Here is a 26,254-nt window from a genome sequence, read left to right as displayed (position 1 = left end):
GGCATGGATCTGATCTGCAAGTGTTTATGCCAGGGCTGCTAAAGCAGAGTTGTCAACTATGCCAGTACACCCGGCGCGTTTACCCCCCATAGAACAGTTTGTGCCGCCATATCGAGACCTGCCTTTCACCGTTATTACTGGACCATTGGGCCTGTTATTCACTGCAACATTCCTACAGTTACCGAGAAGAGGAAGCGCAAGGTGCTTACCTTGAAGCATAAGTTGGAGATCTGCCAGAAACTTGAGAAATGCCATAGTCATAGAAATAGTAATAGGACTTTTGGTAATTCTATAGGAGTAAATCTCAAAACACCGGCAAAATGGGTTATCTGGCACAAGCTTCCCCCGTTCGTGCCTGATAAACAAGGTTCTACTGTAATCAAGAAGATACAAGCTCCCCCCACTATACACTGATCTGCCTTCAGGAAGTCTCTTCCAACAAAAATAATATTAGTGCCATCTGACGTACTTTACCCTCAACGGTGGACTTCTCTGCCTCTCTCTGCTTGACGAAGACACACACTTGGCAGAAATATCATCAGCAGATGAAGTGGATGCTTTAAAGTAGTTGGATATAGAAGTTGTATATGTGGCTCTGCAGTCAAGTGCCTTTATCAGCTTATGATTGAGACACTCCTGTTGATAGGTGCCACTGCTGCTTAGTGTGGAGGCGACTTCAGTGGTACTTGATGGTAAAGAATCTCGTAAAATAGCACTGACAACCAGCATCTCACCGCACAATCCAAAGTTCTCAAAGCGCCCACCTAAAAGATTAAGGGACTGATTTAGTGAATAGCATTAATGATGTTGCAATATAAAACATCAGATAAATCGTGAGTCTTTCCTTTGATAACTACATAAGCACAAAATAACAAGTGTACATTAAACAGATTGAAACAACTGCCTATTTAGTCTTGTCTGTCTTTGAAATACCTTTATATGATAAGATTTTTCAACTTTTATATTTAACTGTGAACAAATAACTTTACCTATTGCCTGAGCTATCACCATGCATTATTAGCTTTTGCAGTGACATCTCAAGTATTGGATGGCGGACTCTCTTTATTTTGCAGTGCCCTTGTCATTGCTGCAAATTTTGGAAGATCAACTGCTTTGGTGCGAATCGCCATAACTCCCTTATTTCTGGGGCTACAGAGATGTTTTTGGTATTAATCGATGGCAAAATGAAAGGGCTACATTTTTTAATAAGCGACTGGGCTCAAAAACTGACTCGAAAGGGGAAAAAATCGAAAAACATGCTATTTTGTGATGGCTCAACGACAAACTTGGAATCAAGCTATCAAAAAATCCTTCGAGCTGGTCACACTAGATTGCCAAGAGGGGCTACATGCCAAATTACAGCCTCCTAGAGGCAATAGAAATGCCACACTAGACAAAAACGGCAAAGTGTCTGGAGTTTGTCAAAATCGCTCTCAAAAGGGTTTACGTTTCGAGCTTTAGCGATGAAACTACTGGGAGTAGGGAAATGTTATGCATCATATTGGAAAGCACATTGGTAGGGCTAAATTATTTGTTAGATAAGCTTCTTGAAATTCTAAAAAAATGAGTGGGTTTCAACCAAAGCGGTTGATTTTCCAAAATTAGCGGCTTAAAGACAGGGCTGGGGCAAGTGTCCGGTCCATAGTGTAGGGTTCACTGGCTCTTGATATGGCAATACTTGACACAGCAGATTTTGATGATGATGCAGAGAGAAAAAGAATAAAAGGAGAGAGAGAGAGAGAGAGAGAGAGAGAGAGAGAGAGAGAGAGAGAGAGAGAGAGAGAGAGAGAGAGAGAGAGAGAGAGAGAGAGAGAGAGAGAGAGAGAGAGAGAGAGAGAGAGAGAGAGAGAGAGAGAGAGAGAGAACTGGGCAGCAGTGGGAGAGAGAATAGTGAGAGAATAACAGTGATAGAGTAATAGAAAGAGAGAGAATATAGACAGAGAGAGAGAACACAGCAACAGAGGGAGAGGAAATAAAGAGACAGAGGGAGAGAGAATAGAGCGAGAGAGGGAGAGGGAATAGAGCGAGAGAGGGAGAGGGAACAGAGCGAGAGAGGGAGAAGGAATAGAGCAAGAGAGGGAGAGAGAATAGTGACAGAGGGAGAGAGAATAGATTACCAGAGGGAGAGAATAGATTACCAGAGGGAGAGAATAGTGACAGGGAGAGAGAATAGTGACACAGAGAGAGGATAAAGAGACTCAGGGAAAGAGAATAGAGACAGGGGGAGAGAGATAATAGAGAACGATAGAGAGAGAATAGAGCGAGAGGGAAAGAGAATATGGCAAGAGGGAGAGAGAACAGAGCGACAGAAAGCCAGATGGATGGAAAGACAGATAAACAGACAGACAGAGAGGGACTTTTAATGTATCAACTAAATAAGTTAAAATTAAAATTACAAATTATATTTTCAAAAATTGGTAAAATGTCAAAGGAACACCTTTATCTTGTAACTCTGCATTAACATTTTTTTCCCAAATGGGGGGATTTCTTGGGGTCAGGAAGTAGAGGGAGCACCAGCATGATGGAAGGCTGCGAAACATGTACCTGCAGAGAACCACACAATAAAATCAATGAGTTGTATAAAAGGGCAAATACATACAATGCACATAAAAAAAAATCCAGAACATGGCAATTTCCAAAAACTATCATCACTTCAGGACTCTAACGAAACTCACAAAGTCAAAGTCATGTAGCCTTCATTGTTCCTGCTATCTATGCTACATAGGTAAAACGATTAGAAAACTAAACAAATGTTGTAAATGGTTTAAAATTACCTACCCCATTTGAATTGTTGCACCAATCTTGCATTTTGGTTGATTATATTTGATTCCTTGAGTGATCTTCTGCTCTTCATACTCCTCTGCAATGTCTTCCAGCAGATGATAAATTTCCTGGGTAAAGGTTACCACTGGTTAGTACTGCCAATCAGTATAACTATTTTTGCCAACTTTAAAAGTCACAACAAAAAATAAGCATCAATTTACCACAATCCTAATTCAAATGATGACTGTATCACTATGATTGCATGTTAAAACTATGTTACTGAAACTTCAATGAAGCAAAGAATAAGGGTTTCTCATAAAAATACTTCCTCGCAACTGGTGACTGATAAAATCTTTACTGTTTTCTTCATAGGCTCATTGACAGACTATTTAAGATGAAGGAAACAGAACAATTCCATAACAATACAAAACACCAATAAATGGTAAATGGAAACAAAAAAGTGATGGCAATAAATTATGTGGCTAAATGTTGTTGTACCTTCCAGTGGGAGTATTCCAACCATTTATCCGTGAGGGCTGGACCCATGGAAGTGTCTAGGAGACATTTCACAGGTCGCACTTCCACCAACAAAATTTTTGAATTGCTTATCTGTAAATAAAAAGTAAAATGTGAGCCTTACTGCTGCTAGTATTAGTTGGGAAACAGAAAAAACAAGTTAATAAGTTACGTGACATGTACTAATTAACTGCAACATTTTTTGGAAAAAAAAAAAAAAAAAAAAATCAAGCTAGGCTATACCGTACATCTATAGTAAAAGCCCCAAAGCTATTAAGTGATTCTAAGCTGGGACAGATTCAGCAAAGAAACTGTTCAAGGCAAGAGAAAACTTAAGTCACTATGTAGTACATATAAAGAAGGGCTTCTGAGCCAATTTTAATATACTCTCAGGAGGAATTGCTTTTCTCTATCCTCAAGACTTGATACATTTATCATCAGCATTAAATGAAAAATTTACGTGGACATATAGAAGGTCGAGGTTCTGGCCTTCCTCAAGCCCTTGTGAGAACTTATGGGCTTATTTTTCCTCGTTTTCACATATGTGAACACAAAACTTTTATTTCTAGTGAGTTTTAACATGTTTGCTATTAATTTGAATTACTTTTTTTGTAGAAATCACTATTTTTCATGATGAGAAACTAATGATTTCTGCAGGGAATAGTCAGCAGATTAATTAATAACACAGATATAACATTAAATTTATTGTAGCCATCCCACAAGAAGTTAACACTAACATTATGTTGTATTTAGGTCTCTTAACAATCTTAGTCTGTGAATGCCAACTCCAGCTATATTGGTATGTGGCATCCCTCCCAGATGTCAATCCTGCTGACAGGGTTGTTCCTGTACGAGACAACTCTGAATGGAGGAAACCAAGAGGACGCCATGTAATTCATGGCTGGGGCAAATCGATCGATACTGCTGAGAAGGACTTAGGATGGATAGGGCAGGTGCATGGAAGCTTGCTTGGGGGGACCATCAGGATTTGGAGCGGCAAGAAGCGGACTTTTTTTTGTACTCTTTTTGTTGCCCTTGAGCCGCATCCTTTGATGATGGGGAATAAAAAAAAATTAAAAAAAAGGGGGGGGGGGGGGCCCCTTTACTTACAATTATGACTATGATACCGTATGTTGCTTTGTGCCCTTCTATGTGTTTCAAGTGTTCCACTGTTGGTTGAAGAGTTACAGTGCTCTTACCCTGAGCAGCTAGAACTTAAAAATAGTAAACATAAGGGTTGGTTGGTAGATTCACTCACTGCGCAATGTGCAGGCGGTAACTTTCGCCAAGCTACTGAGGGAACTACCGTATTTGATGGCTTATAAGACGCACCCCCCAAAAAAAAAAAAAAAAAAAAAATGTCCCTGAAAATCACCCTGCATCTTATAAAGTCAAGCTTCAGCTTTGGGTCACCAGCTAGTGAAGCTCAAAGTGCAGCGATGGCACTCAAATTAAACTGCAAACCTCTGTGCAAACGTAAACAAGGTGACGATCGCTTTTACAGCAACAACGGCAACTCTTTTCTAAAGTAACAATGTATAACAGTAGTACTTACCACTACTTCATATAAAACGACACCAGGGAAGAAAATTAAGTGACTTAATGCTTGTACCTATACAAACTAGTGGACGGTTGCACACCAAACCTGACAACATGCACAAAACACGCTACGTTTCCTTAGTAGACAGGGATCATTGAGGTACGACAGACCTTCCTCATAAAACTGTTTAACTTAGTTTGATTGATAAACACAAACAATATATGAATAATATTGATGAGATACTAAGAAGATAGGTTATTATTCGATATTTACAAGTGCCTGTTTCTCCATTTGGCACTTATTTTTTAACATTCTTACTTTACTTAAGTGTTCAACAAACACTGAAGCACATTCAAGTTTGAAATTTCACACTTCCTTGTTTTAAAAATGTACTAGATTTTTACAACAAATACACTTATGATGTAGAATAATAATAAAGAAATATGATGCACAAACTTTATACCCGTTACCCCTGTGAATGTCGCTGTCTCCGCCATGTTTGCTTACATCTCAAAGCAGTACCATCAAGTCCATAAGAAGCAGGGTTGTTGATTATTTTTTTTTTTAATTAATTAAAATAATTATATGAATGTAAACCTCTATATTCTCTACATTTGTTTAAAATACATATTGGAGTATTCTTGTTATCATATTCCATCACCATAACTAATCTGGTTGGCTGTTTGAGCCAATCCAGAGACTGCCCAGACACAGCCGCAGCCAGCCGCTGGCCAGCACCACACCACAACTCTGTCTAGTCTCTTAACACGGTCTGGACGCGTCCTGACTGAAATTGCACAAAGAAAAATGAATGCAGCTTCAAATGAAAGTATAAAAAAAGGCTGTGGATGATCCATGTATGTATGTGAAGTGATACTTTGAAAAATAGAGGTATCAGGACACCTCCCAAAATTGATTTCTCTTTTTGGCCACTCTACTCTATTCAGGAGCAGTAAGTAGCGGGCTTTTTCTTTCATTATTGTTTTCTTTTTATTTACGCCCTTGCACTGTATCACTGTTTCTATCACTTGGTTGTGTCATTGTTTCTATCACTTGAAAGTTTTGTTGCTGAGCTTCGTGGTCAGTTTGATGAACTGGAGAATGATGTAAAAAATCTCACAGAAAATGTTCAGCAAGTATATGTATCGGAAAAGGTACGGAAGAGAAGACGGCGGCGTCAAGCCGATGATTCTGCTGAACATGATGCAGATCTTCAAAATGCACAAAAATTCCCTGTACAGAGTTTTGTTGTCATCATTGACAAGTTACATGCAAGTTTAGCTCAACGTCGCCAGGCTTATCACAAGATATCTGACGACTTTGCCTTTATCAAGTCATTGAGGGAGAATGATAGCCTACTGCACAGCTGAGAGTTGATGTATCCAGCTTGGTGAAAAAATACATCAATGACTTGGAACCCCACTGCAAGGATGAATTTGTAACATTCTCAGAATTTGTAACCCATTTGAAGTTGGATCGTGATCCTCATGTCCTGTTAAAATACTTAAGAAAGAATCCAGTTGTAGAGGCAACATTTGCCAATGTTTCACCTGCTCTGCGATTGATCTTAACATTACCAGTCACGGTCTGCGAAGGTGAACGTTCATTTTCCAATCTGTCTTTGATCAAAAACAGATTTCGTTCAACAATGACTCAAAAACGACTGAATGCTTTGTCTGTTATGTCAATTGAAAATTATGTCACCTCCTCAATGACATTTGAAACCATAATTTAACGGTTTTCGCAAGATAAATCAAGAAAACGGGCATTGGTGTAGCTGCTATAGTTATCTATGTACATTAGTAAGGTATGTATGCTGCTGATACAGAATATAAAGAAAATAAAGATGATGACAATCTGTATTAAGTATATTGTATCATTAATTCATTCCGATGTTTCAATAAAATATGAAATTGTCCAGATCTTGCCCAATTTGTGCAAAGGGGGGCAAAACTGTGGGTGGCGCAGGGCCCAATGCAAGGTTAATCCGGGCCTGAAGACGTGTCTTCTGACTTCGTCCTCTGCCTCTACAAGAGCAGGATCTCTTGGTCTTGTGCAGGAGGACAGATGTGTGACTGAGAGTCCAAGGTAATCAATAGACCCCAAAAGTGTAAGTTCAGCTGAAGGTGTGTTCTTATATGTTGTATTGCTCCATATACTGTCTTTGTATGTATGTCTGTCAGTTGGACAGCCGAAGGCATTTTCTTAAGTTATACTGCTCCATATATTGTGTCTTGTACTATGAAGGAAAGTGACCAGGCGTTGCAAGATGGAGGTGAAGCGCCAGACCAATCCTCTCTTTAGGCCTGGTATCCCTCAACTTCCACGGGGGCAGACGAGATATAAACCACAAGAACATTTAACATTTAATCGCCTCCTCACTTATCACACACGCAAGACTTGTCTGTCGCCGTAGGCGTGTAGCGACACCATCCACTGGATAGAGCGATGTGGGAGAATGGTAACAATCTCAGAGTTGAGCTACATTGCGTTGATGAGGAGTCCCGGATGGAAGGGCCCAGGAGCCACAAGGTGTAAGGTGTAAAGGGTCAGCGAAGGAAACACCTTACCAGCGGGAAGTCATCAGCTCGCCCCAAGTAGTCGAAGCAGCAAAAGGGACCACACTGAGAGACGTCCACGTCGGGCAGGGCTTCCTCTGACACTAAAATCCTGGAACATCCCATATCCCGAATGATGGTTGAGACCCTGGAGCTGCTGATGGTGCCTGTTGTGTAGTACTGTTAACCCGTTCGTGGTCAACCATGTCACCTGACGTGTTAATGTTGTTACTCCCTCTGGTCAACCACGTCATATGACGTTTTATTATTTTTTTTTTTCAACGTGAATGAAATGCCTCTAGCGGCTTATAATTACGTTTATTGAAGTGTCAGGCATCTTTTCTCAAGTGATGACTTTATGCGCGGCAGTTTTATTGGTTCAGAGCATGCTTATACAGTATGGCACATAGATGTCAATTCGGCGCTCTCACTGATGAGCAAATTCAGCTCCATTTCAATGAAGAGGAGGGTGATACTGACAGTGAATATACAATAGATGATAGTGATAAAGACAAAATTTCACTTTGACCTGTATAATTTTTTGACAAGAACATGTTATGAGCACCCAGCTAATCTGAACAACTGCTCATCCATTGTGAAATGCTGATCTACTGCTGTGTAAACTTGGTGTATAAATAATAATAAACCATATGCCTTAGCTGCACACCACACTTTGATACCCAGACATGGTAATGTAAATGTTCACAAAATACAAAATAACATTTAATCAGTTGCCTGAGCCCTATACATAACCCATAAAGTTCACCCATATGTTGTAGTAAGATACCCAAATCATTCTAATACAGCTTCCTGGAATGGGTCTGATTCGGCAATAATATGCTTGTCATAATATTTTGCAAAAGTGGCTTCTCTTGACCACCCCGCTTTCGCCATAATACACGTTACCGGGACAGCCATAGCCTTGGCCTTCGACGCTGCGGCTGGCCGAACATTGCCAGCTGTGAATTTGGCGGTGTCTACCCCTGACATGTGAAGCATGGTCTTGATCCAACGTGCGATGGTGTCTTTTGATATAGCTGATGAGTAGGTTATCCACCTTGTGTTTGGTGATCTGTCTGAGTTCCTCTGTCTGTTTAATGTAGGTTAGCAAAGTTTTACATACACACAAGCTGGCATCTTTAGAATAAGCCTGACACTTCACTCTTTGAATGTTATAGTTAGGTCTGCATTGTTTAATGTTTCCCTCCAACTGAACAGAAATGTAATCATCCCCTGTGCTAATGCCTGTTAGCACCAACAAGTGTAAAGTCTGGACTCTCACCGCTTGTGTAAGTGCCATCAACATCACAAGCTTCAGGGTTAGTTCTTTGAGGGACAAGTTATGTAATGGATACATAGATCTAAGTTCCTGTAGTACTGGTGTAACATCCCAGGTTTCCGTGTACCTGGGTTTAGTTGGTCTTAGATTGAACACCCCTCTCATGCATCTGTTAACCAGCGGGTGGTTCCCCGCTCTACAGCCATTCACCACAATGCCGAGGGAAGAGAGGGCACCCCTGGCCGTTTAGGCATTCATACTCCACTCTCCTGTGGAAAGTTTCTGTCAAAAAGTTGATGATGTTGGATACAGTGGGATCAAGGGGATTGATGTCCCACCTATCGCAAAATTGCATCCATCTTCTGATGTGTGGCCTGTATTGTTTCGCTGTCCCGGGTTTCCAGGAGGCCAGGATGATGTCTGCACCCTCTGCAGATATGCCCTGTTCTCGGAGTGTCTCCCAGACAGTAGGCATGCCATAAGTCACGTGTGCTTCATTATTGGGTGCATCTCTGCTGAGGAAGGGTGCGTCAGTACATCCTTCCTCCTCATAATTATGCGGGGGTGATCGACCAACATCCTGAGTATCATGCCCATCCATGGCTGTGACGGCCACAGGGGTACAACCATTCACCCCTTGGCCCTTTCTGCACGCATCTTTTGCAGGCACCTAGTGATTAAATAGAGTGGGGGAAAAATGTAAGAGGTCAAATATCGTCCATTTAATTGAAAAAGCATCGAAATAAGCTGCCTCTGGGTCTGGCTTCCATGAACAGAAATAGGCCACTTGTTTGTTAAGTCTAGATGCAAACAGATCAATGGAAGGGGTGCCAAAAATGTGACATAGGTCTTGGAAAATGAGTTCATTCAGCTTCCATTCGTGCCTGTCGTTGACTCTATGAGATGTAATGTCCGCCATAACATTTTCTTTTCCTGGTATGTGTGAACATGTGACCCATGCATTATTAGCTACACACCATTCCCAAATTGAAGTGGAGATATCATTACAAATTAGTGACTTTGTACCTCCCATTTCATTTATATATGTCATGGCCGTAGTATTGTCGCAGAAAACTTTGATGTACTTCCCACAGAGCTCCAGTCTGAAAGTCTTAAGTGTTAGGAGGATTGCTTTGAGCTCAAGAGCACTGATGTGGAATTGTTTCTTCTCTATTGACCAAAAACCACTAGTGGTCTGCTGATTTAGGTGACCGCCCCAGCCTGTACCAGATGCATCCGTGTACAGGTCAATATCTGTGCTTGCTCTGAATATTTGCCTTTCCTGTGTTGAAATATTATTTAACCACCAAGTTAGATCAGCTTTCATCTCATTAGTGATAGTCATCCTCCTGCTAAAGTTTCCTTTCTCCTTCTGCAAAGCTGCAATCTTCGCAGTTTCCAACTTCCTGTAGTGCAGTTTTTCCAACTCCACTGCTGGGATGGCAGCCACCAGTAGGCCAGTGACCCTAGCCACTTCCCTGATTTTGACTCTCTGCTTGCCCAGGAGTTCCTTACAGCTTTGAGTTATCTTTTCTACCCTGTGTTCCGGCAAGGAAATTCTCATACTGTTGGTATCAATGATATTGCCCAAGTATTCAAGGCGTTGTGTTGGGGCCAGGACTGACTTGTCTTCATTAATGCAGAAACCCAGTTTCCTCAACAAATTGATTGTATCTTGTATGCAAGCCAAGTATCCCTGCATGGTGCTGTTGCAAATAAGTGTGTCATCTATAAAGCTGTTAATACTGTAACCCTTCTCTCTCAGAGTTGCAAAAACAGGTTTCATCAGTTTTGTGAAAAGTCTTGGACCCTCTGAAATACCATTTGGAAGACAAGTGAACTGGTAAACTGTACCTTGCCATTTAAAACAAAAGAATCTCTGTTGCTCCTCTGCAATCTTTACCGAGTAATATGCATGTCTCAGATCTACTGAAGCCAAATAGTCTCCTGCATTGTTAAGGTTAATGGCTTGCTCAAAATTCTCCATTTTAAAGTGTATGTATGGGATATGGATGTTTAATTCTTTTAAATTGAGCACCAACCTAAATTCACCGTTCTTCTTCTCCCTTAAAAAAATGATAAATAATTTGATCCGCCTTCCTCTGCGTAACCTTAATCACCTTGAGCCTTAAGAGTTTGGTAATCTCCTCACAAATAATTTGTTGTTCTACCTTATTAACCCTCTCGCGCACGATGACTCGTTTTGAGTCAATAAGGGAAAAAGGTCCTGGCGCACGATGACGCATTTTGCGTCATAAAACTTTAAAATATTCATTAAAAATAAAGTTTCTGATGAAATTGCGTCTAATTTGGTATAGTTATTCAGTGGGATAAGTTTCTTCATGGTAACATATGGCAACCTCTCTATGGGGCGCAGGAGAGGAGCGCGGAGCCATTTTGTTCATCAGTTTGCCCCAGAGGGGGTCCCACAAGGAGGTACGCACGCCCTCACTCCCATCTAAGCGAGGCCCGCTTGGGCTTTAATCCGTCCCACACCACCGAAAATCGAGTGTTTTATGATATATACATGTGTAGCGTTGTGTTCTACGTAAAAATAATATATTTTTTATGTGTGATTTCAGAGTGGGGAAGATACGGTACTTAGTTACGGCCAGCGAAGGTTGCGTATATTGCGCAGGGAACTTCATTGCAGATGTTACCACACGATACCTACAAGGGTTGGTATAGTTTTGAAGGTTGCATCTTCTTCCATGTGAAATTAGCTATATAATGCTATAAAATTTATTTACAAATGATAAAAAAATAGCGTAATAGTAAAAGGAAATGAGAGGGAGCGCTGTTGGTGGTAATGCGGTGACAACAGCTACGGTGAGTCGAGCTGGAGTGTTGAGCAGCGATGAGTTGAGCAGCGAGGGGTTGAGCAGCGAGGGGTTGAGCAGCGAGGGGTTGAGCAGCGAGGAGTTGAGCAGCGAGGGGTTGAGCAGCGAGGAGTTGAGCAGCGAGGGGTTGAGCAGCGAGGAGTTGAGCAGCGAGGGGTTGAGCAGCGAGGTGTTGAGCAGCGAGGAGTTGAGCAGCGAGGGGTTGAGCAGCGAGGTGTTGAGCAGCGAGGAGTTGAGCAGCGAGGGGTTGAGCAGCGAGGGGTTGAGCAGCGAGGAGTTGAGCAGCGAGGAGTTGAGCAGCGAGGTTGAGCAGCGAGGGTTGAGCAGCGAGGAGTTGAGCAGCGAGGTTGAGCAGCGAGGAGTTGAGCAGCGAGGTTGAGCAGCGGGTTGAGCAGCGAGTTGAGCAGCGAGGAGTTGAGCAGCGAGGTTGAGCAGCGAGGTTGAGCAGCGAGGTTGAGCAGCGAGGTTGAGCAGCGAGGTTGAGCAGCGAGGAGTTGAGCAGCGAGGTTGAGCAGCGAGGTTGAGCAGCGAGGGGTTGAGCAGCGAGGTTGAGCAGCGAGGTTGAGCAGCGAGGTTGAGCAGCGAGGAGTTGAGCAGCGAGGGGTTGAGCAGCGAGGTGTTGAGCAGCGAGGGGTTGAGCAGCGAGGGGTTGAGCAGCGAGGGGTTGAGCAGCGAGGGGTTGAGCAGCGAGGGGTTGAGCAGCGAGGGGTTGAGCAGCGAGGAGTTGAGCAGCGAGGGGTTGAGCAGCGAGGAGTTGAGCAGCGAGGGGTTGAGCAGCGAGGAGTTGAGCAGCGAGGGGTTGAGCAGCGAGGAGTTGAGCAGCGAGGAGTTTAGCAGCGTGAGTTGAGCTGCGTGAGGTGGGCTGCGTGAGGTGGGCTGCGTGAATTGGGCTGCGGTGAGTTGAGTGGTTGGCTGTTTAATAGATCCTGGAGGGCTTGAATCCGCACTCCCAAATCGCGGACCACGTAGACGGGTCTTGAGCAGAAGAGTGGTGCTCTGAAGGACACCGCCGTAGTAGAGGAAGAGTTGCATGTCGTCGTCAGGTATGGTGAAGTCGAGCGGCGTGGAGATGGGCAACAGGCACTGGCGCAAACGCGCCGGGGGCCATGGCAGTCAGAGTGCGTCGAGGGAACTGCGTGTGAAGGTGCTAGCTGCCAGCAGGGGCCTCGGCGGTCGGCGAGAGTAGAATGACTGCGTGTGTTAAAGGCGCAAACTGCCAGCGTGCCAGGGGGCCTCGGCAGTCCGTAAGGGCGTCGAACGACTGCGTGGTAAGGCGCTAGATGCCAGCGTGCCAGAGGCCACAGCCGGTTGAGAAGTGAGAGGCGCTAGCATATGCCAGGAGCCGCGGCAGTCGTGAGTGCGTCGAATGACTGCGTGGTAAGGCGCTAGATGCCAGCGAGCCGGGGGCCACAGCGGGTTGAAAAGTGAGGGGCGCTGACATGTGCCAGGAGCCGCGGCAGTCCGTGAGAGTAGAACGAACTGCGTGTACTATAGGCGCTGGCACGTGCCAGGGGCCTCTGTGGCTCGGGGAGTGAACCAGTGTTCAAAAAGGCACTGTAACACAACACTGTACGCTTAGTAGGTAACACTGTGACACTAACTGTTGCTGGGGACGCGCTGCACTGAACTGTTGCTGGACACACTGCACTATACACAAGGATCCACAAGTGTAGGATAATCCAAGACGGCGGTGGTAGATCCAGGAGGCGGTGGTTAATCCAGGGGGCAGCTAGTAATCCCAGTGGGGTGTCACACTGTGTTTGCGTGTCTCTCTGAGTCTGTGTGGTGTGTGGCGGCGTATACACGAGTCTGTGTGTGGCGTGTACACTTGAGTCTGTGTGTGGCGTGTACACTTGAGTCTGTGTGTGGCGTGTACACTTGAGTCTGTGTGTGGCGTGTACACTTGAGTCTGTGTGTGGCGTGTACACTTGAGTCTGTGTGTGGCGTGTACACTTGAGTCTGTGTGTGGCGTGTACACTTGAGTCTGTGCGTGGCGTGTACACTTGAGTCTGTGTGTGGCGTGTACACTTGAGTCTGTGTGTGGCGTGTACACTTGAGTCTGTGTAGTGTCACACGGTGTGCGTGTCTCAGTCGCCGGACCAGCGGAAAGGCAGGAAGGAGGAGGGGTGGGGGTGGGTGGGTGAGCGCCGGGAGGAGCACTATGGGGCACAGAAGATGCCTGAAGGGTGCCAAAGATGCCTGGAGGAGGCGCACAGAGGGTGCCTGGAAGAGGCGCACAGAGGGTGCCTGGGGGAGGCACAGAGGGTGCCTGGGGGAGGCACAGAGGGTGCCTGTGGGAGACGCAGAAGGCGTCTGGAGGAGGGCACAAAGGGTGCCTGGGGGAGGCACAGAGGGTGCCTGGGGAAGGCGCAGAGGGCGCCTGAGGGAGGGCGGGGGAGAACCCTGAAGGTGGCAACTACGCCTACGGCGTAATATTTCTCCCGACCTGAGTGCTCAGCCCCATGAACCCCGAATGGAGGTGAGGATTTTTGCCCCAGGAGAGGGTGGACGAATGGGCAAGTTACCCTGCCCAGGTCCTCCACTCTGGGAGAGAGTGGCCTTGGTACGGCACCGGCTATAAGCCACCTTGAACCATAGCAACACTGCAGGGTCACCAATTGTTGGTGGTAGCGAGTGTTCTAAGTGCTAATCGGTTCACGGATAGAGAAAGTCATATCCGCCAGGGTTACTTTATTGGACAAAAATCACAAAGGTCATTACGACAAGGACAACACGTAGGATAGGTGTTTGTTTGTGTATGCGTTTGTGTGAATGTTGTTTGTGTAGGTTAACATTTAAGTGTGGGTGTATGTGTATAACAATGTGTACGAGTGGACGACAAGAGAACATGCACGGACAGTCAAAGGTAAACGAATACAAGGAAAGTTAACGATGAAGACGCGACAAGACAGACTGGCAAACACAGTGACGATGGACATTACATGAAAACACTGAGAATCTTAGTCTCTCTTTGCAGCACCCCATTTTCTTGTCACTGAGGGGAAGGAACACGGGATTTGAGCGGTGACTGCTACAGCGTCAACTCTGTTGATTATTTAGATATAAATTCAGTTCTCTTGGTGTAACTCGGGAACTAATAGGCGTATGAGGATTTTGAAGATACCAAAAGAATCCTCACTAAATTCCGCTTCGAAACATATATTCGGCAAGAAAAGTTGGCCCACAAACTTTCGAGCTAGCGAGGGGGGAAGACATGGTACTTAGGATTTATTGTTTACATACTCTATACGGAGACCTAAAACAAGTTTGTATGGTTTATTTTCCTCTACTTTTATTTGCGTATGTTCTAGTACAAGTCTTTATGAAGCCATTGATACCAAATTTGTTGGGGTACGATATATTTGTGAGGGTAAAATACGGCCGGGAATGTAGAGTATCGTGGCGGCAAAAAAAGGCCGGTCGGGCCGAGAAATCCATTGTGAGTGGAACAGAAACTTATTGGAAACTTACGGTGCGCGAGAGGGTTAAATTGATATTCTAATTCACTTAAGAATAAATGGTCAATGTCCTCAACTTTGATATCAAGGTGGCAATGTTGTACAGTATCCAAAATAATTGGGTCAGTAGTAATGCTACGCCACTCACGTGCAAAGTAATGCAGTCTACCCGCTTCGAAGCTGTTACTTGCCTCTGCTATTGCCTGGGCCTGTAGTGTGTGCGGCCCCTGGCATTTTTTGAGTCGGTGTCATGATGTGCAGAGGTTGGTTATTGACTACCCCTGGAAGCCGACTTGTGCAGTCCATAAGGCTGGAATCTGGAGGAGAACCCCCAGTGCAAGGTCCTTCCCAAGAAACCTCTTGTCCTTCCTCCGGCGTATCTCCACGTAGCAGGTGGTTTCTTGGCTGTGATTTTGTGTTTCAGTTTCTCTGACTCTTCAATGTGCTTAGCAGACTGTGAGACGTCATCCCCAAACAAGAATCGGGTCATTGGCACCTTGTCTGAACAGAGGTGCGAGTACTTTTTGGTTGATTTCCCGCTTCATCACAAAACGTCGCGCCAGGTTGTTCTTGTGGTTCGCATTGCCTAGCAAGGCCAGGGCACCATTAATCATGCCCACTTCGTGTGTCACCACAGAGTGCTTTTCATCTTGCGCCACTTTATCCAGAGCCAAAAAGAGATTTGGTGATGATAGTCACCGCTTGAAGAATGTCCTTGTTGACGTCCTTTAACCGCCAGGCTGCCTTCTTTGCGTCGGTTCTGAGCGCTTCTAGAATCTGCGGGTTGCACTCCACCAGAGCGAGTGCATGACAGTTGCTAAGCCTCTTCGTGGTGTCATCCTCACAGATGTCCTTATAATCCTCGTCCCACATACAGTTGTCAAACATGAAGTTCACCATCTCGGCCACTTGTGGATCAATCTCCTCAGAAACTAACTCATGAGGGCCAAAGGTCTTAACCCCCTGCATTAAGGCACTACTACCAGGGGCATGCTCCCCAATTTCACCCTCCTCACTGCCGGAGTCATGGAAACCCGCGAAGGAGGCGGGTGAATCAGTGCGGGGCACACCTGTTGAAATACCTGCCCCGAAGTTCACCATAGCAGCCCCGGGGGTGGAAACCTACCTTTCCACCCTCAACTTGTCCACTTCACCTCTCAACTCCGACAAAGCCTCCAACACCGTGGTCCATGGGGCAGCAGGGGCCGAGGCCAGCGAGCAGGGCCGAGATGGTCTGTTCACCCCCGACCTCATGGCCCGCGAGGAAGACGTGCTAGAGTCCCGGCTCACGGCACGTGAGTTGGACCTGGCAGCGCCCGCCCGTGAAGACCTGCTGGTCCTTGGGGTACTAGGTGACCCATGGGGTTTGGTTGAGTCTTCCCCTGAGGCAGACATGACTGCACACCTGCCGGAACCCAAACACACAACTGCCGTGGGCACTTGTGTAAGCCTCAAACACTGCGTAATAAAGCCATTTGCGAGGCTCTACCCACTCCTATGATAGGATTACGGGTAGAAGGCACTGTACCTGCGTGACAGGTGACGTGGCCTTAACCAGACGAGTAGAAAAGTGCTGAAAAAATGCAGAGCGTCGTGCTGCATAACCGCCCGGTGTGGCAACGTAGGAGCAACTGCGGCTAGATTCACAAAGGCTTAGTGCGTAGTTTTGGGCCCTTAGTGCGTAGTTTTGAGAACAATGCGATACACAAAGCTCGCGCGGTAATAACTACCAACTAATCGATGACGTCACGGGTTAGCGCGTGGATTCACAAAGCTTTACCGCGCTCTGTGTGACGCTAAATTTGTTGTTAAATAACTACTGCCTCGGGGGTGTAGTAAACGCAAACAATATTATTATATTTACGTATAAATACTTATAAATCATGTTTTTCAACTTGAAATATAACTTTGCGAGTAGAGGAAGCCCATTTCTTTATAAAATGATGAGATATACACACTTTGAGAGGCATATGATAAGTGTGGGCGGTATGGCAACACCCGGCCGGGGGATTGCCAGACCTCCCTCCTCCTTCATCTTCCTACCTCCTCATCCATTTGATCATCCATCCATCTCTACATTTGTCCCTCCGTGGGACCATGGACCTTTGTCGGGTGACAGCCCATGAGTTGGGCTGCAGATATGGCAAGACAGTCTTAACTTTTCCTCGTTCCTTCCTTCCGTCCTTGTCTGCCTCGGTATATATAAGTGCCACATTATTTTTAATTTGCTCTCTTCCTGCCTCAATCTCCTCCTTATCTTCTTTTTCTTCCCCTTAAGCATGTTCTTAGATAACAAGACATCGAACAGCAGAGTTACCTTGACGTAAATGTGCAGCAAACAGCGAAATAATTGTTCCTAGATTATGATTTAGTACAGTTTGCCTTAAAAGAAAGAAAATGGGAAAAGAGAACGGGTTCTTTTGAACCAGCAGCTGGAGGGGCCTCCCTAGGATTGGCTGATGGTTTTGTGAACATGCTTGTGATTCGCTGCAAGGGCAATGACGTCATCAACCAATCAGCGGCCTCGCTGACTTAGCGCGCTTCTAACTACCATCTAAAGTTTGCTTTGTGAATCTGACACTAACGTCGGTCACTAAATCAATAGTGCGTAGTTATGTTAGTTCGTAGTTAGTGTGTATGTTTGTGAGCATGTGGTGGAGAGAGCCCATCCACCCAGGACACAGGGTCAATGTGACATCCAGGTTACCAGTTTACCTTGCCCAGGTTTTGCCAGGTGCCCATTTATCGACCAGCACGAAAGGGAAGATGAACAGCTGGGTGAGCAGCATGCTGACTGCTCAGGCTGGGATTCGAACCCACGGCAACAGATTTGTAGCAAGGCATGCTAACCACTAGACCATGGAGGCATAATAAAAAGATCCAAGGGGTGAGAAACTTGCTATATGGGGACAGACTTACCGTAATCATCTAATACAGCCAATGTCAATAAGATGAGAAAACAATTACAACAAGCAAATGAACTGAAGTTGCTAACCCATGGTTGCACTGCACACATTTAAATGTTTTGGCTCATGATCTGGAAATTGGTAACATAGAAGAACATGTGGCTTATGTTGTAAAATACTTTTGAAACCATCACTCTGCCTCAGCAAGATACCATCAGAGAGGCAGTCAGTGTCTTGTTCTGCTCCAGGACACTGGACGCGCCATGTGTGGCTGATGGAAGATATATAATGAGGCAATGGCTGAGTGGTTAGCGTGCGGGACCCACATTCACCAGGCCATGGACAACGTCAGTTTGAATCCCCACGCTACCACCTGGGATTTTTCAGTCACTGCTGAGTGGCCTAAGACTACCCACATGCTGTCCAGACGACCACCCATCAACCCTGACTCTAGAAGAAACTGTCCATGTGAATCAAGAATGAGTTTCGGGGGGCAGCATGAGCCAAAACATAACTGGCGCCACTATATAAATTGCCTGCGCCATGATGGACTTGGGGCAACCACCAGGCCCCTTAAGAAAGCCTAGAAGCACTACAGGCTTAGATGTTAAAAAAAAAAATAATAATAAATAAATAAATCAGCTCAGGAAAATTTATGAAATTGACAAGGAAAATATTGATATCAAAATTAGAGTGTGTTTTCTTTGTTTATTTTTCAATCTATATAGTTGCTTAGCAATAAGATCAAGATTTAAATCAATGACATTTGAAAAAAAAAAAAAAAATAATATAAATCTTGATTTAAATCATCTTCATTTAAAGCAAACAACCCTGATAAGAAGGACCAATTCTGGTAGGTCCCAGCAAACATTAAGGGTTTTAAATGTAAAGTATTGGGATTTGATAAGGATCTGACTACATGTGAAACTTTAATAATGACTTGATTGTGAGGAGGGCTATGAATGTCTGGCGAAAAATCTTCACCTGACCCTCGTGGTTCAAACCCATTTATTATATTTTTTTTCGAATGCCAGCCCAAATTGGGGGGTGCGTCTTATAAGCCATCAAATACGGTAATCAAACGGGGATGCGACGTTTGATGGGCAATCTTGGTCTTGATCTTGACTTTCAAGGACCGGCTCAAGTAGATATAAATCATGATTAATTTCTGTCAATCATATTATGTTTTAATAGTTATTTTTACAATGAGAAACAAAACTGCATTTACAATAAACACTTTAGTCATCCAAGGATATCCGTTCTTTTGAACATGTATCACAACAAACATCAACTGATCGGACTGTTGAACAGCAGAAATATCTCCAGACTAATCCGCCCAAGGCCGCCCCACGGTTGCCGAGCTGAGTCACATCAGGCACCACCCTGCTCAACCAATACTGTTCCTGGGTAATAGCCGCTTTAACCGTCACCGCCAAGGTACCCATCACACTGGTGACTGGCGCCTCACGGTGGAATTGTGTTTTGTGTTTCATGTTCAAGCCGCGCATCGGCTCCCATGTGTGGCGCGTCATCTTCTTGTGACCTGTATGTTTTTTCGCATCACATGTCCTCCTCTCCTCTGCTTATTCACACTTTCCTTTCTTATTGCATCACATTATTCATTATTTAAATCAATCAAAATTTGTGCCTTCGCCGTATACCACGCAGGTGTAATTTTTTGGCATTTTCTAATTGAAAAAAGTGCGCGCTACATGCTGCAAAATACAGCATATTTCATTCTGGGGACATCTGGGAACTATTGTGTCAAACGGAGGTGTTTTGGGTGCTGGTTTCATACCAGTAACAATAAACCCTAGGCCTACCAAAAACCTAACCATCAGGGTACAAGACGCAGGGTGATTTTTTGACTTTTTTTTTTTTTTATTTTAAAGTGCATCTTATATGGTGGGAAATACAGTAATGCAGTGCAGCACCTAATAGCTCCCAGAAAATTAAATTTCAGTATAATAATGAAAAGTTTATGTGCAGCCTGGCACATCGCATTTTGGCAGTAGGGCACAGGTCAGGTCAGGTCAGGTTAGGTTAGTTAAAGCCCCGGTCACATATGCGGGTACGGGTGGTCCACGAGTTGAATTTTAAACCCGCTAATAACGCGTGGTAGGACGCGGATGACGCGTGGATGTGGCGCTAATGGTGCGCTACAACCCGTGGTAGAAAATCAACCCGCGCTAGAAAGTTTTGGAAAGTTCAAAACTTTGAGGCGCGGGTGCCCACGGGTCGCACCCGCGGGTGACGCGTTGATAACCCGTGGACAATGCGTGTTAACGCGCAGATAAGGCGCTGATAAGCCGTGGTGACCCGTGATAGGCCGTGGAGCTTTAACGGGTTATCGTGGGTCAAGAGCGGGCTAGCACGGCTTATCCGCGAGTTATCCGCGTCTTATCCGCGTCTTGTCAACTGGTTATTACGGGTACTCTGGGACTATATATTGGGGGGCTACTGCCCAGCATTCATCACTCCTGCTCCAGACGTCGTTGCGTAAACATGGACCGTAGTGACCTCGTCTGCATGCTGATGCAACAGCATATGAACCTGCAGTACCAAGTCCATCAGCACCTCTCTGAAAGACGTAGAAGACGAAGACAGCAGAAGAGGAGGGTTGTCCGGAACATATGGGTTCGTGAGTGGATTGCCAGGAGACCTCTGCTTGGGCTGTACGATCGTCTCATGGTGGAGCTCCGCAATGAAGATCCAAGAGCCTTCCAGAACTTCATGAGAATGCCACCTGCCATGTTCGACGAAGTTGTGGAGAGACTAACACCAGCCCTTGAAAAGAAGACAACCAAGTGGCGAGAACCCCTTGAGCCAGGCCTGAAGGTTGCCCTCACCCTCAGGCACCTTGCTTCTGGCGCCAAGTACCGGGAGATGCAGTATGGTTGGAGGGTGCCTCACAACACCACTTGGGAGCCATCTGGAGCAGTGTGGTCGGTGGTCTGGAAGCAGTGCTGGAGCTGGTGCTGGAGCTGGAGCTGGATGTTGCTTGTCTGGAGTCTGGAGCGAGAGTAGTTCTGCCGCCCGGCCGGGCGCTTTAAACCCGCCGAGGAGGCGCGCGCAACCCGGATTAATCCGCGAACGGGCCGCGCTTGACACGTGGACAACGCTCGGATGTCGCGTCATAACCTGTGGATGACGCGTGGATAACCCGTGGTAACCCGCAGACAACCCGCAGACAACCCGATTTCGGGTTGTCTGCGGGTTGTCTGCGGGTTGTCTGCGGGTTACCACGGGTTCGTCAATTTTTGGAAAGTTACGCCACGTGTCATCACGGCTTCTAAATTCAACTCGTGGACCACCCGTACCCGCATATGTGACCGGGGCCTAAGATTTAATTGAGTTTATTTATTGTCTAATTGTCTACCATAAATATGAATGGTGTGCTTCAACCTGCACCGTTGTCACTGGTGGCAGAGTAAACTATCAACAGATTTAAGACTGTGGTACAATTGACAATAGATGGGTACAATAGATGGGTAGGCGGTGGCCGAGTGGTTAGCGTGCGGGCCCTGCATTCACCACAGGTTCGAATCCGCCGCCACCACCTGGGATTTTTCAGTCACCACCAAGTGGCTTAAAACTACCCACATGCTGACCTGAAGACCACCCATCAACCCGGACTCTAGAGGAAACTGTCCAAGTGAATCAAAAACGAGCTCCGGGGGGTAGCATGAGCCAAGAAAAGATGGTGTCACTATGAAACACTTGCCTGCGCCATGATGGGCTGGGGCCAACTACCATCCAGGCCCCTCAAGAAAGCTTATCGGCACTATAGGCTGGCACGTAAAATAAAAAAAAATTATAAAAAATCAGAAAACAAATACACTTGTCACCACAACACACCAACACTAACAATTACACTTGATTCACTTCCCTTCCCTGCACACTCGGCTCCCCTTCTCCCAACAGTCAACCCAATTGTGCATGTACCTGTACGGGTGCCCTGCGCATTATTCATCAAGATCAAGAAACTACAATGAGTTCAATATTCCAAAAATTTACTAGAAAAATTTTAGTATGCCACTGAAATGTGAGGTTAGATATTTCACAAAAGATGAATACATAGTGCAATATATCTCAGAAAAAGTGTCAAGCTCCAATGGGTGTAATACTATATAAAATCCAAAACTAGACCCAGTCACAAAATGCATATTCATTCTTGAGGCAGGAAGGAAGAAAGGAAAGGTAGAGTTAGCAGGGGAAAGAAGCAGGGAATGGAGAGTTAGAAGGTGAAGGAAACGGCAGGAGAAGGGAAGGGAAGGAATTGAAAATCTGCAGGGAAGGGAGACAGTAGGCAGAGTTGGCAGGGAAAGGTAACAGCAGGGAAGGGAAGGATATATAGGTCAGAAGGGAAGGGAAGGGGAGAATCAACAGGGAAGGGAAAATTAGCAATGGAAGGAAACAGCAAGGAAAGGAAGAAGTCAGAAGGGAAGGGAAAGGAAGAGATAGCAGGGGAGGGAAGGAAGGAAAAGATAACAAGGAAAGGAAAAATCAGAGGAAAAAATAAGTTATCAGGGAAAAAAAACAGCAGGGAAGGAAGGGAACAGCAGGAAAGGTAAAAATCAGAGGAGAAAATGAGTTAGCAATGAAAGAAAACAGCAGGGAAGGGAAAATTAGCACAGGAAGGGAAGGAAGAGTCGGCAGGGAAAGGAAGGTAAAAATCAGAGAAAATGAGTTAGCAGGGAGAGAAAACTGGGTTAAGATTCGTTTTAGGTCCGTGCCAGTATCTCATAATCTACTTTATGAAACATCAGTATCTCTTCATATATCTTTTCTACAAACCTTCAACAGTCATGGAAACGCTTTGAAAATCCAATTCAAGGACTTTTTTTTTACTCTTGAAAATAGGGGATAATGTTTACGAAAGCGCGTCGCCTCCTCTGGCGACGGTGCAGCCAGTGTTGCGAGAAATATCTCCTTGCTGAAATAAGTCACATATACATGAGGGGGGGGTCGAGGGGGGTGCAGCCCCCCCCGTTAGTAGATCGTAAAGTTCAGTTGGAGTAGTTTAAATATGCTCCCTGACCCTAAACTCTCTGCGAGCTATTTTACGGCTGCGGCGGCTGCAGCGGTGTCGCGGCCGCCGCCAGAGGAGGCGACGCGCTTCCGTAAACATTATCCCCTATTTTCAAGAGTAAAAAAAAAGTCCTTGAATTTGATTTTCAAAGTGTTTCCATGACTGTTGAAGGTTTGTAGAAAAGATATATGAAGAGATACTGATGTTTCATAAAGTAGATTATGAGATACTGGCACGAACCTAATACGAATCTTTACCGAAAACTGCAGGGAAGGGAAAATTAGCACAGGAAGGGAAGGAAGGGAAATATCAGAGGAGAAAACGAGTTAGCAGGGAAAGAAAACAGCAGGGAAGGGAAAATCAGCACAGGAAGGGAAGGAAGGAAAACAGCAGGGAAGGAAGAGTTAGCAGGGAAGGAAGGGAGTCAGCTGGGAAGGAAGAGTCAGCAGGGATTTCTCGGATGGGGACACACCCCATCCATAAAACTGTGCGGTGTCTCCAACCAAAACCACAGCTGATGATTTTCATTAAGATGGTCAGATGGTTGGCTAATATAATATCACAAGATGGCACGGGCAGCTACTAATTTTCAATACCCAATCAATAACAACAAACCAAACAAAACACCCAAAGAACAACCAAACCATGTGGCAAATTAAATAAACTCGTATAAGATCTGACCAAGATGCTTGCCCAGCTGGTGCTTGAAGCAAAAGTAGTGGGCTTTCACATCAGTGTTACAATGGGGTACATAAAGCTTATAGGAGTGACCTCTAGTGTCCCTATTGCGATTTCTCGTCAGCAAATGTTCAAGATTGGGACAAAGTCTTTTTAAAATTTTGAACACCATAATATCAGCTCTGATCAGTCTGCCTTTGATCGAGTAGAGACTCAGTTGCGCTAGACGAACCCTATAAGGTATGTCACAGAACCCAATGATTTTCTTAGTCCACCTTCTCTGAACAGCTTCTAGTATTCTTACATCACCCAGACATCCAGTAAACCACACCACAGAAGCATAGTCAAGGGTTGGCCTAATATGTGAAATAAAAACCTCTCATAAAATCTGGATTTCTACAAATAGTTCCCTTAAGAATAATACAGCTTATGCCACTAGCTTTGCCTGCAATATCTCTCACATGAAGATGGAACTTGAGAGAAGAATCAATCCTGACCCCAAGATCTTTCTGGTTGTCAACATCTAAAATGGGTTGCTCACCAATGAAGTACTGCAAGAGAACAGCTGCATCTTGGAGACTTCTACAAAAGTTCAGGGAAGAACAGACAGAGAAAATCCAGGAGAAAGATCATCGAAATATTACAAAATGGAGGACTGGAGTTAATAATACGCCTTAATAACAATAATAATAACAATAATGGTGGTGCGTGTCTGTGCCCGTAAATAAAATTACCCAAAATAACATGAACTCTGTCTTGTTTCCACCCCATCAACACACTCATACGTACCCTGAGGTATTCCAGATGTTTCACCGACATAGCACTTGGTTTTGTACTCGTAATGGACTAGTAATTACATTTTTCTTTCGTCGTCAAGCTTCCTTCTCTTCTTCTTCTTCCTCTTCTTCTCGTAATACAAACAAGCGACAAGAGAAGCTCGACACGCGCGTCGTTACCAGCTGGATTTTTTTTTATTGAATTGAAATATTTATTGTTGTAAAGTACAACAAAGGGGGATGGCTGGTCTTCGCAGGCAAACCCCTGACTAGGCTAGGTACAAAAAAAATCTCCATTGTACAAAAATACAAACACAAGTTAATTGAGGTGGGGGCTCCCGTGGTCCCAGTCAATTATAATTACAATTATAATTACTCAGCGTCCAACAGTAAGCTTTGGTTGAAAAGAAAAACACTAGCATCGTGCTGTTGTCATTTATTGAAAAGAAAGAGCGATCGAGAGGTGGATGTAGGCTAAACGGGTAGGCAGAGGGGGAGGGAGAAGGGGTGGTAGAGTAGGTGGTGGGGACTGGGGGAGTGGTGCTATACATACAGACAGATAAACAGGAAGGGCAGGAAGGGAAATGGAGAGAGGGAATAGGGTGAAGGCAAAGGATGAAGAGAGGGTGTGGGTCGAAAGAAGAAAGAAAGGAGAAGAGAGGGAGAGACATAATGACACACACAGAGACAGACAGACAGACAGAGAGAACGTCGAAGAAATGAGGGGGTAGGTATAGGAGACAGACAGACAGACAGACAGACAAAGAGAGGGGCAGATAGACAAAGAAAGATAGTAGTATGGTAGTATCATAAGTACTACTCACCACTATCAATAAAATATGCCTTCTACTATCACAGTCATAATACTTGTCACCATTATTATTAATATTACTATCACCAGCATCACCAAATCAGCAATTCTGCATCATCAATTTTTTTCATAATTATTTCCCTGTTACTGCTATATGATCGTCATCATTATTTTTTTTAACATTACCATCTTGCTATTACTTTCACCATCATTACTACCACTTTACTGTACTACTAGACTACTACTTTCCTATCAGCACAAGCCTACACCTACAGCGATTAACTTTCCAACAAATTAGCCTATTACTATGACACTGGTCACCATCACCACTAATCACTGTTACATCATTTCATCATGACATCATCCCATGAACTATCACCATCTCAGCTACTACATGCAGTCATCATCATTCATCAGGGAACAGATTACTGTACAATGTCTTTCTTACCTTTACAATAGAGAGTCAAGAGGAGGACTTTGCCGTATGACGGTCTAGGAGGCAATGAAAAATGTCCCAGTCCACCAAACAGGGAAAAGTGGACGCGTCTGATTCTCGTATAATACGTAGGTTGTCCAGTAAGAGTTGCCATACTTCATCATATACAGTATTTACATATTTGCCACCATATAGCAGTAAAAACAAGGATTATCAGAATTTTAGTATGACTTACTTTTTTCGCAATTACAATTAAATTACAATTACTTTATAATGTAATTAATTATAATTACAATTACTTCATTAAGTTCTACATCCAATTACAATTACAATTACAATATAATGCAATTACAATTACAATATTATGCATATCTCATTATTTTATAAAGAAATGGGCCTCCTCTACTCGCAAAGTTATATTTCAAGTTGAAAAACGCGATTTATAAGCATTTATACGTAAATCTGATAATATTGTTAGCGTTACCGTCAGCTCCGAGGCAGTAGTTATTTAACAACAAATTTAACGTCACACAGAGCGCGGTAAACGTTTGTAGATCCGCGCGCTAACCCGTGACGTCATCGATTAGTTGGTAGTTAGCTTTGTGAATCTCGATGTTCTCAAAACTACGCACTAAGGGCCCAAAACTACGAACTAAGCCTT

The 26,254-nt window shown here is 44.6% G+C and overlaps 2 protein-coding genes and 1 pseudogene across 5 annotated transcripts in view; all 3 read right to left on the bottom strand.

Annotated features, from left to right (window-relative positions):
• LOC126984373 (uncharacterized) overlaps positions 1 to 25,732 on the bottom strand; it is a 48,383-nt gene extending 22,651 nt beyond the window's left edge. Inside the window, exons 1-5 of one of the 4 annotated variants that reach the window (XM_050838013.1) lie at positions 25,606 to 25,732; positions 3,262 to 3,372; positions 2,779 to 2,891; positions 2,438 to 2,544; positions 470 to 764 (exon numbers count right to left, since the gene is read on the bottom strand). In XM_050838013.1, the coding sequence (XP_050693970.1) occupies positions 470 to 764; positions 2,438 to 2,544; positions 2,779 to 2,891; positions 3,262 to 3,309 (563 nt within the window). In that variant the 5' untranslated portion in view covers positions 3,310 to 3,372; positions 25,606 to 25,732. Of the gene's footprint in view, positions 1 to 469; positions 765 to 989; positions 1,648 to 2,437; positions 2,545 to 2,778; positions 2,892 to 3,261; positions 3,373 to 24,359; positions 24,509 to 25,605 lie in introns of those variants that run through there. The other 3 variants (XM_050838006.1, XM_050838025.1, XM_050838021.1) reach the window with 3 other exon arrangements.
• Positions 7,609 to 9,257, bottom strand: LOC126984404 (uncharacterized; annotated as a pseudogene).
• On the bottom strand, positions 9,322 to 11,764 carry LOC126984394 (uncharacterized). The gene has a single exon (XM_050838030.1). It carries the CDS (start codon positions 10,641 to 10,643, stop codon positions 9,327 to 9,329), a length of 1,317 nt encoding a protein of 438 aa, XP_050693987.1. The 5' UTR covers positions 10,644 to 11,764; the 3' UTR covers positions 9,322 to 9,326.
• Positions 25,733 to 26,254: the final 522 nt, after the last annotated feature.

The sequence above is a fragment of the Eriocheir sinensis genome, chromosome 5, assembly GCF_024679095.1.
Source record: "Eriocheir sinensis breed Jianghai 21 chromosome 5, ASM2467909v1, whole genome shotgun sequence".
In the NCBI taxonomy this organism is placed as follows: domain Eukaryota; kingdom Metazoa; phylum Arthropoda; class Malacostraca; order Decapoda; family Varunidae; genus Eriocheir; species Eriocheir sinensis.
The sequence above is the reverse complement of the archived record's forward strand: the minus strand, read 5'-3'. Positions and strand labels throughout refer to the sequence as shown.